General features: G+C 35.8%; 1 protein-coding gene across 2 annotated transcripts in view; it reads left to right on the forward strand.

Annotated features, from left to right (window-relative positions):
- TERF1 (telomeric repeat binding factor 1) overlaps positions 1–15,214 on the forward strand; it is a 39,823-nt gene extending 24,609 nt beyond the window's left edge. For both annotated transcript variants that reach the window (XM_052651538.1, XM_052651539.1), the window contains exons 7-9: positions 1,369–1,457; positions 7,455–7,561; positions 14,251–15,214. In XM_052651538.1, coding sequence (XP_052507498.1) covers positions 1,369–1,457; positions 7,455–7,561; positions 14,251–14,427 — 373 coding nt within the window. In that variant the 3' untranslated portion in view covers positions 14,428–15,214. The remainder of the gene's footprint in view (positions 1–1,368; positions 1,458–7,454; positions 7,562–14,250) is intronic.
- Positions 15,215–15,824: the final 610 nt, after the last annotated feature.

Here is a 15,824-nt window from a genome sequence, read left to right on the forward strand (position 1 = left end):
AGCTGCATGCAAACGCTATGATTTGAAGAATGTCACAAAGTTTTAACTTACCTCAACAGATATTAAGACCCTTGAAATGGCAAACTGTGGAGACCTGCCTCTTCAGATCCTGGGTTGTTTGACATTGTTTCTGCAAGGAGCACACAAGCAGGGAGTCCTTGAATTTAAAGCAGATAATTAGTAAACTTGATTCTATCAGAAACAGGGGCATGATGCTAGGGCAGGAAAGGGATGGAGGTTACATTTCTGATAATGTCCCAAATCCTGATTTTAAGAAATTATTTTAAAAACTCTTTAATCTGATAGAAATTTTGTAACAGACAGTGTAGCATATTCAGAGAGCATAAAGTCAATATGAGTGATTGCCAAGCAGTTGGGATGCTAAGTGGAACCTTGGAAGGGGGTGGCTGATTTGGTGTGGAGGAGGTCACTGGAGATGAGGAATTAAGGGGCCAGGATGTTATTTGGTTTATTCATGTAAACATGGAAATAATTCATGGTAATGGCAACACTCAGAAAAAGATCTGTGAATGATGGGAAGTGCTTTGGAAGGATAACAAATGATTATGGAAAACAGTAAATGGCAATATGCCTCAAAGGCATGAATCCTCAAAGGCTGAGGTTTCTATGGAAACAGGATCCTGAAAGTGACATGAGGAAACAGGAAGTATAGAGACCCACCTGCAAAACCCTCTGATTCATGGAATGTAGAAGATGAAGCTAATCTCTACTCGAGGCCATGAACAGAGAAATGTTGTACCCAGGGGAGAGCTAAACTTTAGACAAGGCATAGAAGTTGAGACTGGCATTCCAGAGCACACAGAAAATTTGAGAAGGAAGGGAAAACATTTGTGGTTGCATTAGCATTTACAGGGTTAAAAGTATAGATTTTAGGTGATAATAAAAGAGCTGCCTAAGCTTAAGTGAACTTTTTTCCCCTCTCATTTTAGTTTGCCCCTTTATAAATTGTAATAATACAAACTTTGCAGAATTGTCCAAATTTTCTGCCCCTTCCTATATTTCCAAACAATCTTACCTTTCCAAAAAGCCCTTTTTCAGAATCTATAATCGTGATATCTACCATCATATATAAAAGAATTTTGAAATTTCTCCAATTGAAAGGCCAGAGGGATCTTGATTTCTGAGTAAATGAAGTAGAGAAAATAAGTGATGGGAGAGCAGAAAGTCTTGACAACAAAAATCTTAGAGACCAAAGGTTAAGATGGGGTACTGAGCAAGGGGAACACCAAAGGAAACAGGCCAAAGTAGAAGCAGGTCCTAGATAGAGATTGAGACAAATCCTCTACCTTTTCCCATAGCCTTTCTAGTCTTTGCAGAGCAAATCACAAGCTTTTGTGTTTCATTTAGGTCTCACAAAAATCTCTTCTTATCTAAGTTGAAACGTGGAAACCAACAAGATTTTAATAAGAAAGAGGAAAGAGTGGAAACTTCTCAAAGTAAGTACACTTATTACAGGTTTAGGAGTGGAGAATTGATACTTCCTTGAGAGCAGTCCAACCCTTGACCTAACACCTCAACACGCAGACATACTTCAGAAAAGGAAAACACAAAAGAATTAAATCCCTTGGGTTCATAGAGTTAATTAGAGGTGGTGCTTAATTTAGAAAGTTAGAGTTGGTGCTTGGTATTTATGGTAATATTCTGTAAAGTCACCCTAAACACTTAGTGAATACTAAACACTTACAGAGGAGTACAGCGTTAGGTTCTTTTGAGTCTCTGGTGACAACATTTTAGTCAACTGTTCAAAATATAACTTAGTTCTGTGTTTTTGTTGAAAGACACCTATTTAGTATATATTACTGACTCATTACTGGAGAAGGAAATGGCAGCCCACTCCAGTATTCTTGCCTGGAGAATCCCTTGGGCAGAGGAGCCTGGCAGGCTATATAGTCCATTAGCCTGCAAGAGTCAGGCTCACAAGAGTCAGACACGACTTAACAACTAAACCACCACCACCATTGATTCATTAACATTGAACCCATGGCCAACAGCCCTGTAACTCATGCCTAAATGATGCTTATCTAACACACATACTTTTTTCTATAAGGAACATCATACATAGCCTTCTTGCACTTGGGAACCCTAGATAGCACTTCCACAATACACTTGGGAACCATTTTAAACAGCAAAATTACCTCCTGAAAGCCCAAAAATACAGCACTAAATAGACTGTAAAAAGAATTATTTCTAGTGTGGGAACTGAAATAGGAAGATAGAGCTTCACCTCGTTTAACCTCAGCTGGGAACATGACTCAATATTTTGCCACTCTGTGCATGTCCACAAAAGCACTGCAAGTTTTGATTTTTGATTTATAGCTTTCAACAGGTAGGTATATTTTCAAATACCAGAATCCATGACTATTATGAGGATGGCTATATATAGAATCTAACTACTCTACTCATTGCATTTAGAGTTTATTATCCTTATAAAAAAATTGCTAGATTAAAAAAAAACAGTAACCAAAAAAAATCTTAAAAGCAGTCCATAATTATTTTCAATTAGAATTTGATTGTAAATTCCTCCTTGATATGCATTCATTCAAAAAATGTTTATTGAACCTATTATGTTCTAATACAAAGATTTTTAAATCTTTTTGACTCAAATCTAAATACTTAATGATCAATATAAAAATAATAGATGTACCACCTTGATGCCAGGTACATGGTAGACCTGCAGTAAAACTTTAAAAAAAACTTTATTGATGTATAATTGATTTACAATGTTGTGTTAGTTTCAGGTGTTCAGCAAATTGAATCTGTTTTACAAATACATGTGTACACTAGGCCATTGCAGAGCACTGAGTAGAGCTCCCTGTGTAATATATGCAGTAAATACTAATTGAATAAGTTTATTCATAGCAGATGGCCAGTGATAGGGCAAAGAAATACTTGCTTCATGTTGGTGAAGTTCCTAGGAATGACTAGGAATCAAAACTTTACTTTCAGTGTATGTGGTGCCAAAGTGAGCACTGGAGTCCTAATTCTAAACTAAAATAATTGGAGGGTTTTTCCTGGACTTTTAATTTCACAATACAAAGTTCAGAGAAATGGAAGTATACACTTTTCTACACTGTTGTTGATCAATAATTAGACTGATGAAAACTATAATCTTTTTGTAGAGTGGTTTGGCAGTGACTGGATATTAAACAGGTGATCCTATGAGTTTTAGTACATTTCTTAACTTTTTGTTAGCTGTTAGTAATATATACGTGTGTGTGTATGCACGTGTGTGCACATGCTTAGTCCGTTAGTCATGTCCGACTCTTTACTACCTCACTATCCATGAAAGTTTTCAGGCAAGAATACAGGAGTGGGTTGCCATTTCCTCCTCTGGGGGTCTTCCTGACCGAGGGATCCAACCCACGTCTGTTGCATCTCTTGCATCACTGAGTTCCATGCAAAAAAATTTCACCAGTATTCAGTGAAATGATGAATATTTGAATTAGAAGCTTTTCACCCATAAACTCACTTAATCCTCAAAACAATCTGAATCAGTGCATTTGTTTTTTAATCACCCCCATTTTACAGATGAGAAAGCCAAGACAAAAAGAGGTTAAGTGTAGAAAGCCCTTGGTCATATAGATCATGAACAGAACCAAAGCCACAATAACATTTCTGACTTTTTAGAGCCCATGACCTTAAATGCTGAGATAGATAAACTGCCTCAAGGGATGGATAGAATCGAAGCAAATAAAAATTTAGTAAAAAGTGATGAGGTTATATATGTACTTAAAATTATATTTATATTTACATTTGTATTTATATTTACATTTACATTTATATTTACATTTAATTTTTAAGAGGTGAAACTGAAGGATTCAGTGAAGTTCACATAAATGCTATCTCATAAGAAATATATCAATAAACTATGATTCCTTCAAAATGAAGAATAAATAATAATAAATGCTTTGATAACGTGGGTCAGATTGCCTCTGTAACAGTAAATATAAACTTTAGACTACTGATGATTTCAACTGTAATGGGTGAGATTAGCAAAAAATAATAAAAGATTTGACCAAATATAGTATTCTTTGGAAATACTTTTCCTCACAACTTTACAGATTTTGTTTCTCTGTTTTCTAAGTTGATGAGTGTTGCTATGGACAGTCTTGATATCAACTTGACTCGCCTCCCTTTGTATATGAGTGGCTTTTTCTTCATAGATGCCCAGTTTTTCTAATTTGTGTGTTTAATGCTATATATTCTCCTTTTATTACTGCCTTAGTTTCATCCCTACATACTATATTTTTGTTTTCATCAAAATATATTTTTTATTTCCCTTGAGACTTTTCTCTTTAATCATCTGGACTATTAAGAAGCTGTTTGTTAAATTTTCAGGTATTTAAAGATAATGATTTACAGTTAATTCTGTTCCAGCCTGAAGGTATACTTTGTAGGGTTTCTTTTTCTTTTTTAAGACTAGCTTTATGTCCTAGAATATGGTCTATCTTGGTGACTGTTGATATATACTTAAGAATGTGAATTCTGCTGTCGTTGAGTATACAGTGTTACAAATGTCGATTAAGTCAAATTGATTCATAGTCCTTTTCAGATGTTCTATATGCATGCTTATTTTTTGTCTTCTTGTTCTACTAATTACTGAGAGAAAGAAGTATTGAAGTCTCCAGCTATGATTATGAATTTCTCTTCATTGTTAATCTGTTCATTTATTTTTGCCTTTTTAGTCCTCTAGCACCTGTTTGAACAATTCACATTATGAAAATCTCTGTTCATAACTGGTGTGGTTTCCATTAGCGTTACCAACACATATGGTCTCCCCCTGCAGTGATACCGTATCGTCTGTATTACTGTAGTTTAGAAATAACTCAGTATGTGACAGAGTAATTTCCTTCATTATCCTGTTATTCTTTAGGAACATCTTAAGTGTTCTTGGTGTTTTGGTCTTCCATATTGTCGGAGGTGGGAGGAAACTTCATAAAAGATTGCAAGCAGTGAAGCTGCTACCACTCCGTAGGTGCCACAAAGTGTACAACGAGACTTAATGGGTCGGAACAGGACAGTTTGCTACAGTACAGCAAATTGTGTATGGCAACAGCATAGTTGTGCTGGTTTCCCTCCCTCGCCAGGTCCCAAAGACAGCATAATGCACCCAGGTGGATGCTGCACAGGCAGTAGGTTGTACTGCAAAGAGGAACTTGGGGCCAAGGGTACTTTTTGAGTAAGCAACAAGCAAATAATCCAGTTCCCTTCTCCAAGAGAGAGTAGTTACATGGTGGTCAGCCTGTGGTTCCAGTGACCTATTTAGGTACCTGACTAACTGCAGAAACTGTTTAGTAAAATCTTAGCAAGAACTACAGGAATGATCAGAGCTTATGATTAATTACTTGTCCTAAGACATAATTTTAGAATAATCTTATTAAGTTCTACAAAGAACCCTATTGAAATTTTATTTGAGATTACATTGTAATAGATCATTTTGGAGAGAGCTGACATATTTATATTGTCTTCCTTCCGTGGTGGTGCAGAGGTTAAAGCGTCTGCTTGCAACGTGGGAGACCTGGGTTCGATCCCTGGGTCGGGAAGAACCTCTGGAGAAGGAAATGGCAACCCACTCCAGTATTCTTGCCTGGAGAATCCCATGGATGGAGGAGCTTGGTGAGCTACAGTCCACAGGTCGCAAAGAGTTGGACACAACTGAGCGACTTTACTTTCCTATGCACAAAAGCATTTCTCTATTTAGATTGTCTTATGTATATTTTTCTTACAGCATGTATGTGTGTATACACACACTTACAAATATAGTAAAACTTTATAATTTACTGCATGTGGATGTTAACTACTTTTGCTAGATTCATCCCTAAGCATGTTTTATATTTTGTTACTATTGTAAATATCATCTTTTGATAATTTAAATATTTTAACTGTTGCTAATGTACAGAAAAACTGTTGAGTTTTGTTTATTGATCTTGTATGGAACCATCTTGCTAAATCCTTTTTAAATTCTATGTGTAGATTCTTTTAGGTTTCTGTACAGTACAGTAGGGATGAGGGGCTCCAACTCTTCGCAGTCAACACATACTGCTATCTCTGCCTCAGAAACAAAGGGATTGATAAGTGACTTACCTGAGGGTAGGCAGCTGAAACAGATGGCATAAAATCAGAACTCAAACCCTAGTTCTTTTGATTCCACATATTGTCATATCTAATCAGACATAAACTTTTATGCACATTTTAAAACATTTGTAAAATGAAAACATAGATACTATATTTTTAAAAATCTGTATAAGTGAACCTATGTAGTTGAAAACCACATCATTCAAGGATCAACTATATATATACAATTTTCTTTCAATAATGACCATTCTATTTCTTTTCAGTTGCATATACATTTATTTATCTTACTAAACTGTAAATAAGAGAGAAATATTTATTTCTTACACTGTGTCAGATATTCCTTAAACATTATTTTAAGAAACTACAATGATCCTATAAGGTAAATATTCCTTTTATTTTAGCAGATGATGAAAAGACAGGCATTGGGAGGTGAAATGGCTTGTTCAAAGGCATGAAAGAATCAAAATTCAAAGCACATCCCTCTGATTTTTTTTTTCATTCTTTTTTTTTTTTGCAGCTCTGTAACTGACAATCAGCAGTTAGTCCTCATTCACACTATCTAGATTTTTTTTTTTAAAGTGGTGGTAGTTAAATCGATAACGAATATATAAATCTTCCTTGATGAATCCTCATTACATTTTCTGAGACAACTGCACACAGCTAGATGCAGTGTGAGACATTCCTTATTTTTTGGCCCAGACAGCTTTGTTGAGCCCAGTGCCAGTGCATGCATATGGAGTTCTCATCTCCTTCATGGCATGTTTCCAGATCTCTCTGAGTGCCAGAGGGACTTCTTTCTTTCTTTTTGGCTGCACTGGGTCTTTGTTACTGTGTGCAGGCTTCAGGGCAACTCTAGTTGTGGGATGTGGGCTTCTCACTGCTGTGGCTTCTCTGCAGAGCCTGGGCTCTTGGCACCTGGGCTTAGCTGCCCACAGCATATGGAGTCCTCCTGGAGCAAGAATTGAACCCTGTGTCTCCTGCATTGGCACATAAATCCTCAACCACTGGACTACCAGGGAAGCCCCCACAGGCGCTTCTTGAAACCTACTCCATTGATATGTTTGTGGATGTTGATGGTGTCATCTCTGATTACCATCTCATTGATGGCAGAGTGCCCCTTCTCACCACCCTCTGCAGGAGCGATTCTGCCAAGCCCTTGCTGGAAAGGAAACACATGCTCCCTGATTTTCAAAGGCTGATTTTTGCATTTATACCATACTGCTTCCAGATTCAAAGGAAAAAGATTAAACAGGTTTTTTTTTAATAGCTATAAAATAAATAGGAATTTCATGATAACCTTTAAAAATACAATTCTTTTAATGTAGGACAGTTTTTGATGACAGTGTTTCTGCTTTTAGGTGGAAGAAAGAAAAAGAACAGTAGACGAGCCACTGAAAGTAAGAGAATACGTATTTTAAAAAGTCAGCCTGTAACTCCTGAAAAGCATCGGTCTAGGAAAAAACAGGTACTTGTTTATTTTAATTTGATAATGCTTAATGTAGACTAAAGTCATAAGAAGTAGTTGTGACTTTCACATTATTTCTGTTCAACTCTAAAAAATCTTGAGAATAAAATGTTTCTTCTTTGCCATCTTAGATAAATTGATCAAATTGCCTGTTCAGAGTTCACTCACATTTTAAAGATAATCTTGGGTATTAATGACATTTATTTAGAATTATCCATCCTACAGTCCATTCATCAGATGTAGGGTAAAACTTAAATCCCCATGATAAACTTATTTTCATATCTTCCTAACATAGGTTCAGTTTAAATAAGATTTTTGTGTGCTTTAAAAAAGGAGATACCATTTGACATAGAATTTTTCTGTTAAGAAAGCTGAGTCAGTTTTAGGGCTCACTCGTTTGTCTTTCCTCTCGGTGATTATAGGCCTGTGCTATCTCTAGTTGCTGAAGCCATTGTTTACTGTTTTATCTGGTTTTCTAGTTGTTTACAGTAAATGAGTAAATTATTTAAGATGATTTTCTTTTTTGATAAGCTATTTGCAAATGGTTCATTGTTGATATGTTGGGGTAGGATCAAGTTCTGGACTCTCCAGGTTGGTCTGAAATCCAGAAGTCTCTGCCTTATATATTTGTCTTTTCTTGTGGTTCTTCTGGTAACAGTTCTAAATGGAATTATAGATGTTACTTAGTGATATACATCAAGAAAACGGTTTCTCTTTTTTATATATTTGAAACAACATGTGGGATATCAACTGCACAATTAAATATAGGTGATATTGTCTATCACTATTTATTATGCCAAAAATTCTGTGTCTGGTTTTATTTTTAGCTTTCTACTGTTGGTGTTTTGGTGGGATAACTTGTTAGATGAGCGACCAATTTTATTTTATTTTGTATTGACATTTGGATTCTTTAAAAATTTTGATTGCAATAGTCTTGCACAGTTTCTTGGACAGTTTCTTTCTCCTGCATTTGTATGTTAAACAAACAAAGGTATTTTTGCCTGCCTTATCACAATTTAAAAAGAGGCCTTCCTTTGTAAATTTATTCAGAAGAAAAGTAAGTGGCTTTCAACAATAAAGACTTGTTTCCCATGGATGGTATGTAATGGGAATTATTATACGGTATTTTTAAATTATAAATGATATCACTGTTTATTATACATCATCTGTTTTATTTTAAAACATGTCTACACTACACTGAGCACCAACATACAGGTAGGTATGACCAGGAAACAAACTCACAGTCCTGTCTCAGCAGGCAGTGAGTTCAGTCTATGTCTTGAGGTCGACTATTATTTTTCATAGTAAGAGAAAAAATACAGGAAAGATGAAAAGAACATTATTCCCAGCTCCTGTTGAAGAATCTGAATGATGAACTGGAAGGATATTTCAGTTTATAAAGCTCTTCCAAAGCCCCTTCTGTCAATCAGTTGATGTTTAAATATGGACCCCTGGGTGGTAGACCAGCTGGACTTGAGCAGCGCAAGGGCACACTGTTTAAAGTAACATTCACAGGTTACTGCAAACAGTGGGAGGAATGGACTGTGCTTTCAGACTGAGAGTTTACTCTTTCCTGCTTTATGAACCCGTAAAATATAGAGGATATCAAAACTGCACCACCACAATCATGACACAGCATCTGCTCAGTATAAAAACTGTGTTTAGGGGGAAAAATCCAGTTGGCCCTTGGGAAAAAATGTACTGCGTTGGATGGTACCAATACATAATACTCAGTTATGAACCCACAAGAATATGTGTTTTATAATGAAGACTAGAAATCAGATCTCTAAATCCAGCTGCTTTTTTAAAATTAGTATTTTATATGAGTATGTTTGCCTCCCATATCTTTCTTTCCTCTGAGGCAGAAAGGAAACGGGTAGAAAACTGGTAGGTTCTATTCCCAGAGACACACACGAGGTTTCTTTCTGTTTGGGGACTACTGTGGTTCTCAGTTTTCTAGAACAGTTGAGCCTCTGGCAGCTTCCTCAGCATCATGGTCTGAGATCTCCATATTCCTGAACAAAGCCAATTTGAAGGTTTTGTGTCATGGGAGAGAGAGGTCACCACTTTAGCTCTGGCTTTCTCTCATCTGAGAGAAATACATGGGGTAGGTAGGAGCAGACCTTTGAGTCATCAAGTCATCGCTGGAGATTACAGTAGAGCAAGCCTATAGCTTCCCTGGTGGCCTTGTAAGGAACAATCCCTTCTCCAAAATATAGACTTATTATTTATCAGATAAAATAGATGCCTTTGAAATGATTTACATGGACCAGTGGAAGATAGTTGCTCATTACATATTTCGAAGTTTTGATTTTTGACTTGATTATTCACACCAAATCAGGCTTTAAAAATAGACCAAACTAGGCTAGAATGTATACATTTCAACAGATAAGAAAGTACAAAATGCCTGTGCCATTTACTGACATAGCGCTAGATCCAAGGACTCTGTTGGTGTAAATAAACGATACCATTTTTAAAGCATTGGGGTTTTTTTCTAAAAGGCATTAAAAATGATATGCAATTTAAAAATATAAGTTGTATAACTTTTTAGCCTTAAGGAAAGAAAAGATTGGTGCATTTTAATTTGTCCCATGCTGTCTATATCTTGAGTTATGGGCATGGCTAGATTTAATTTTATTTTTCTCAAGAAGAACAAAAGACAAAAGAGAATAGTTCCAAGGGCACAGTTTTTGCTTTTGTCCTGAAATACATTATCTTAAACTCTTAGTTAACCATGTGTCATTATGAAGGGAATCTAGTATAACAGATCACCTGTACAAAACAAAGAAATGAAATTTTGAGTTTTAAGCAAAAAAGTAGACTTATGAAATTGTGCTGTCCTCATATTTTCTTTCTAATCTTAACACTGATAAGTCCATTGTGTCACTTATTCAGTTCCATCTATGAACAATAGAGGTTGACCTCTTTAAGTTTTCTAAACTTTTATTTTTGTTTTTGGCTGCACTGTGTAGCTTGCGTGATCCTAGTTTCCCAACCAGGGCTGGAAGAGTATAGTTTCTGTTTGCTATATGATTACTGATACATTCCATATGGTGTTTTTTAAGACTCTTTCCCCTTTAAATCATAGATGAAAGTAAGCAAGGACTGTTAAAAAAAAGCAATCAGATCAAACAATATAAGCCATAATCATAAAGTAACAATAATATATCAAGTTATAGTTGCTCGTTTTCAATAGAAGAAAAAAAATTAAATGTTTAATGTTAAACATTGTGGTTTTCAATTAACTTTTACTGACAAAATTATAACTTCTAGATCAGAGGTTGACACACTTTCTATAAAGGGCTAGGCAGTGAGCCATATACAGTTTCTGTTGCATATTCTTTTTATTGAAAACTACTTTTTAAAATGTAAAACCATCGTTTAGCTCCTGTGCTGTACCGGGGCAGTAGCCTGCCTAACCCTGCTGAATATGATCCACTGGAAATACCATTTAAACTTTGGTTGCACTCAGGAACCTAAATAGTATTCAAGCAGAAGTTGTTATTTCTTCAGAGAAACGGGCTTTTGTATTTTATCAGATATCATCTGTGCTCTCTATTAAATATTACTGAGATTAAAACAAGGAAACTGTGCTATGTATATGAGATTTGCATAAATCAAAGGCTACTTTTTAAAACAGAATAAACGTGTGGCAGCTTCTTACACAACAAAAATTCTTAACTTGAAGGACCATAGAATTGATAAGTTTTCTTAAGGGGATTCTAAATGGCTCCTGAAATTTCATGTAAAATGTGTACCTTCACTTGTCTGTAAAATGGATCCATAGCTTTCATCACATTCTCAAAGATTTACATGAACCCAGAGATTAATCAATAAGTACATCCCTCTCCCCTTTAAACTCCTTACTACACACATGCAGAATTTATATCTCCTTTGGTTTTGCGTCAGTTAGTAATGAGCAGTGTGGTGAGGCTTTTAGGAGTGGTGACTGGTGAGGGAAGTGGGCTGGCTTGTCAGGACAGAAGGTCATAGGACAGATGTCAGTCTTTGTCTAGAGGGTGAGTAGTCTTACACTTGTAGGCAGCATCATTGCTGATAGGCGACAGCTCAAACAAACTTCTGCAGGAGGTATAATGATACTGCCAGTTTTATGGCATTGAGTCGTACACAAGATAATTTTGATCTCGTATTTGTCTGCAAGCACCTTGAGTTTCTTTTTGGTGTGTCAGACAGTTGAGCTGGATTCTTTTTTTTCTCTCTCTTTTTTTTTAATTGCCATCTTGTTATTGTTCAGTCATTAAGTCATGTGCAGCTCTTTGTGACCCCATGCACTGCAGCACAGCAGTCTTCCTGGCCTTCACTATCTCCCAGAGTTTGCGCAAACCATGTCTATTGAGTCAGTGATGCCATCCAACCATCTCATCCTCTGTCATCCCTTTCTCCTCTTGCCCTCAATCTTTTCCAGCATCAGGGTCTTTTCCAAATGAGTCAGCTCCTCGCATCAAGTGGCCAAAGTTTTGAAGATTTGGCATCAGTCCAATATTCCAGTGAATATTCAGTTGCCATCTTAGCCATTTTAAAGTGTATAGTTCAGTGTCATTAAATAGCTCCTGTGCTACCGTACCACCATTCATCCACAGAGCTCTTTTTATCTTACAAAACTGAAACTCTGTACCCATTAAGCAGTAACATCTCATTCACCCCGCCCCCACAAGCATCTGGCAACCAACTTTCTACTTTCTCTCAATTTGACTATTGTAGGTACCTCATATAAGTGGAAATCTACAGTATTTTTTCTTTTGTATTTGACTCCTTGCACTTAGCATAATGTCCTCATTTACCTTGAGGACAAGATCATTTCCCTTGTATGTGTCAGAATCTTCCTTTTTTAAAGCTAATGATATTGTATTTATATACCACTTTTTGTCTATTATGTGTAATACTGCTGTCAACAGGAGTGTGCAAATTTCAAGTCTCTGCACTCAGTTCTTTCGGCTGTATTCAAAAGAATATAGAATTCTACTCACAGGCAGAATTGTTGGGTCACATGATGCCTTTAATTTTCAAGGGACCACCACACTTTTCTCTAGCAGTCACGTAAGTTTTCATTCCCACCAATAGCACATAAGAGTTCCAGTTTCTCCACATCCTCACCAGCACGTGTTATTTTCTGTGTTTGGTTGGTTGTTTCCTAATGGGTTTGAGGCAATATCTTCCTGGGTTTTGGATTTGCTTTTCTGTAATGATTAAGTGACATTGAGCATGTTTTCAAGTGCTTATTGGCTATTTATATATCTTTTTTGGAGAATTGTCTACTCAAGACCTTTATTCATTTAAAAAATGTATTTATAGTAAAACATAGCATAAAATTTGTCACCTTGTTTTTTAAGTGTATGATTCACTGGCATTAAATGCATTCACATTGTACAACAGCCTCTAGAGCTTTTTCATCTTGTGAAACTGAAACACTAGGCTCGTTAGACAGCCCCCTATTTCCCTGCCTCCCGTTCCCGTCAACCATCATTCTACTCTCTGTTTCTGGGAATCTGACTACTGTAGATATCTCACGTAAGTGAAATCATACAGCATTTGCCCTTTCATGACTGATGATGGATGAATTTTTAAACCAAATGTGAGTCAGCTGGGGAAATAATTCGTAGTTCAGAAACAGTAAATAATCATTCGGATGACCCTATGTATTGCTTCTCAGCATGTCAACAGAAGGAATAGTTAGTTGGTCACCTCTAGCAAATGCCAAGTATCAGTAATCTTTTTCTATGTATAATACTGAATTTGATTTTTAAAGTTTTTCAGTCATTTTCTCCAAAAACAAAATAATTATCTTTAATTAGTTTGTGTTAGTTGTGTTCTCGGAAATCTGTTGGAGAAAGTGAGGAGATTTTAGTCTTACGTGCATGTGTACTTTGCCCAACATAGAACAGGGTTTTCGCTGAGTTCATTAGGAAAAAATTAAATATTCATAAGTTCTATTTGGCATTATATGAATCCTACACATCTCTAAGGCTTCCCAGGTGGGCACTAGTGGTAAAGAACTCACCTGCCAGTGCTGTAGACACGGGAGACTCGGGTTCAGTCCCTGGGTTGGAAAGATACCCTGGAGGAAGAAAGAATACTGGAGGGAGAAGTACTCCAGTATTCTTGCCTGGAGAATTCTGTGGACAGAGGAGCCTGGCCCGCTGCAGTCCATGGGGTCGCAAAGAGTTGGACATGACTGAGTACGCGTGAGAGCGAGGAAGAGGGAGACACATCTCTAACCTGTTAACAGGTGTCGAATTTTAAGAGACTTTGTGGGCTTAAGTCAGACAAATTGGGTTTGTGTTTAGTTCTCACCCTTTATAGCTGTCTGACTTGGGGCAGCAGAGCCATAGTGTGTCATGCAAAATGAACAGTAATCTAGTCAGGACCCTTGATAATATCACCACCACAAGATCTTACAGAAATATAAGATATGTTCACAGAATTTCTTCCACCTTTAAGAAATTATAACATATTGGTTTTTTAAAAATTTGTATTTAGATATGTTAAAGAATTGTTTCTGTGAATAACTGTTCTACTTTTTATCCACTTTTGACAGATGTTAACTAGACTTATTGTGATGATCATTTCACAATATGTATGAATACTGGATCATTATGTTGTACACCTGAAACTAATGCTATTTGTCAAGAACTGGTTCTGTGATTAACTATCCTACTTTTCATCAAAAGGCATGGCTTTGGGAAGAAGACAAGAATCTGAGATCTGGTGTGAGGAAATACGGAGAGGGAAATTGGTCTAAAATACTATCACATTATGAATTCAACAACCGAACAAGCGTCATGTTGAAAGACAGATGGAGGACTATGAAGAAGCTAAAACTGATCTGTTCGGACAGTGAAGACTGAGAGTGTTTGCAGAGCTTGATTGAGATGACAGTTTAACACTCTAATCACTGCATGTTGTTTGAAAGTTGGTCAAAACTCTGTTTAAAGCATTACAGTATTTTTTCTGTAGCACAGTCATTCAATATGAGGATTTGTGCTGTAAGAGCATTACCATCATTGTATTCTTTAAGAATCTTTTTCCTTTAATAAAAAACATAAATTTTTTGGAACCCTAGTGCTTTCAATCCTCCTACCTCCAAACCCTATTCCGAAGCCTGATTAGAGGAAAAATATATTGCTGTTAACCTGCTGTATATGTGTGGGCTGACTTCAACTCTGGCACTCCTAAAAGTGAAGTTTCTAAATCAGTGAATAAGAGGCCTTTGACATAAGGCGTAATGATTTATGACCTTAATATGTTAATTACTAACACACTTGCTTATAGAATGATAAATGTACAAAGTAATCTATGAGATATACTTAAAAATTCCTTTTAAGTAGTTTCATATAAAGGAAAAAACTTGAAAATGTAATACCCATAGGACAGAGTTTATACTACTACCAAGAATAGCTTATGTTTCATTTAGGTACATTTGACTTTGGTTCTGGTGTTAAAACTTTGACAGAGATAGTTTAAATAAAGCTTCTTTATAACCTGGTGCTATAAATATCAATTTCTCCGATATTTTCATTTAGTTAGATAAATATCGGGCCTAAATAGCATTCTATAAATGTTTAAATTGGCTTTAAACATAATCATTTTAATGTCTGTGATAAATAGTAAATAAACAAGATCCTGCACACCTTATTAGACAACTTTTGAGTTTTTACCAACATGTTCTTTAGAGAATTTTGTCAAAAACTAGAATTATTTAGCATTTTGAGTTATGTATGTTTTATTAATAAGTATGTGAAAATGCTTAAGTATTTGGACAAAAAATTAAATGATTATTTTGTCATTTGCTTTTCTTATTAAAGTTTTATACATTACTTCTCATTGTTCCTGAGTTTGTGAATTTGTTGTCTTATATGTATAATAAATTAAAATGTGGATAATGTTTCCTGGTTCTATCTGTCCTGCTACAGTATGGTTACCATCATTGTGTTTACTGCAGACATTTTGATGATCAGTGCCAAAGCTGATGGCTTTTATTTATGAGCCAAAATAGACCAGTTTGTCAACCTCTTTCCAAACACCCTATATCATCAAATCTAAACTGATAGGAACTATAAGATGCTCAGTTATTTCATGTGCCACTAAAAAAGATCACTATGAATTATGCTATAATGTGGTGCTTTCTTATTAGAATTTTATTTTTAATTAAAGAACTGTTACAGATTTATGTAAGCATAGATTTTCATTATATAACTTGTGGACACGTAGAAAAGTGAAATAAGTTGGGTTATTGTATTCCTAA

This window comes from Budorcas taxicolor, chromosome 14, assembly GCF_023091745.1.
Source record: "Budorcas taxicolor isolate Tak-1 chromosome 14, Takin1.1, whole genome shotgun sequence".
Taxonomy (NCBI): Eukaryota; Metazoa; Chordata; class Mammalia; order Artiodactyla; family Bovidae; genus Budorcas; species Budorcas taxicolor.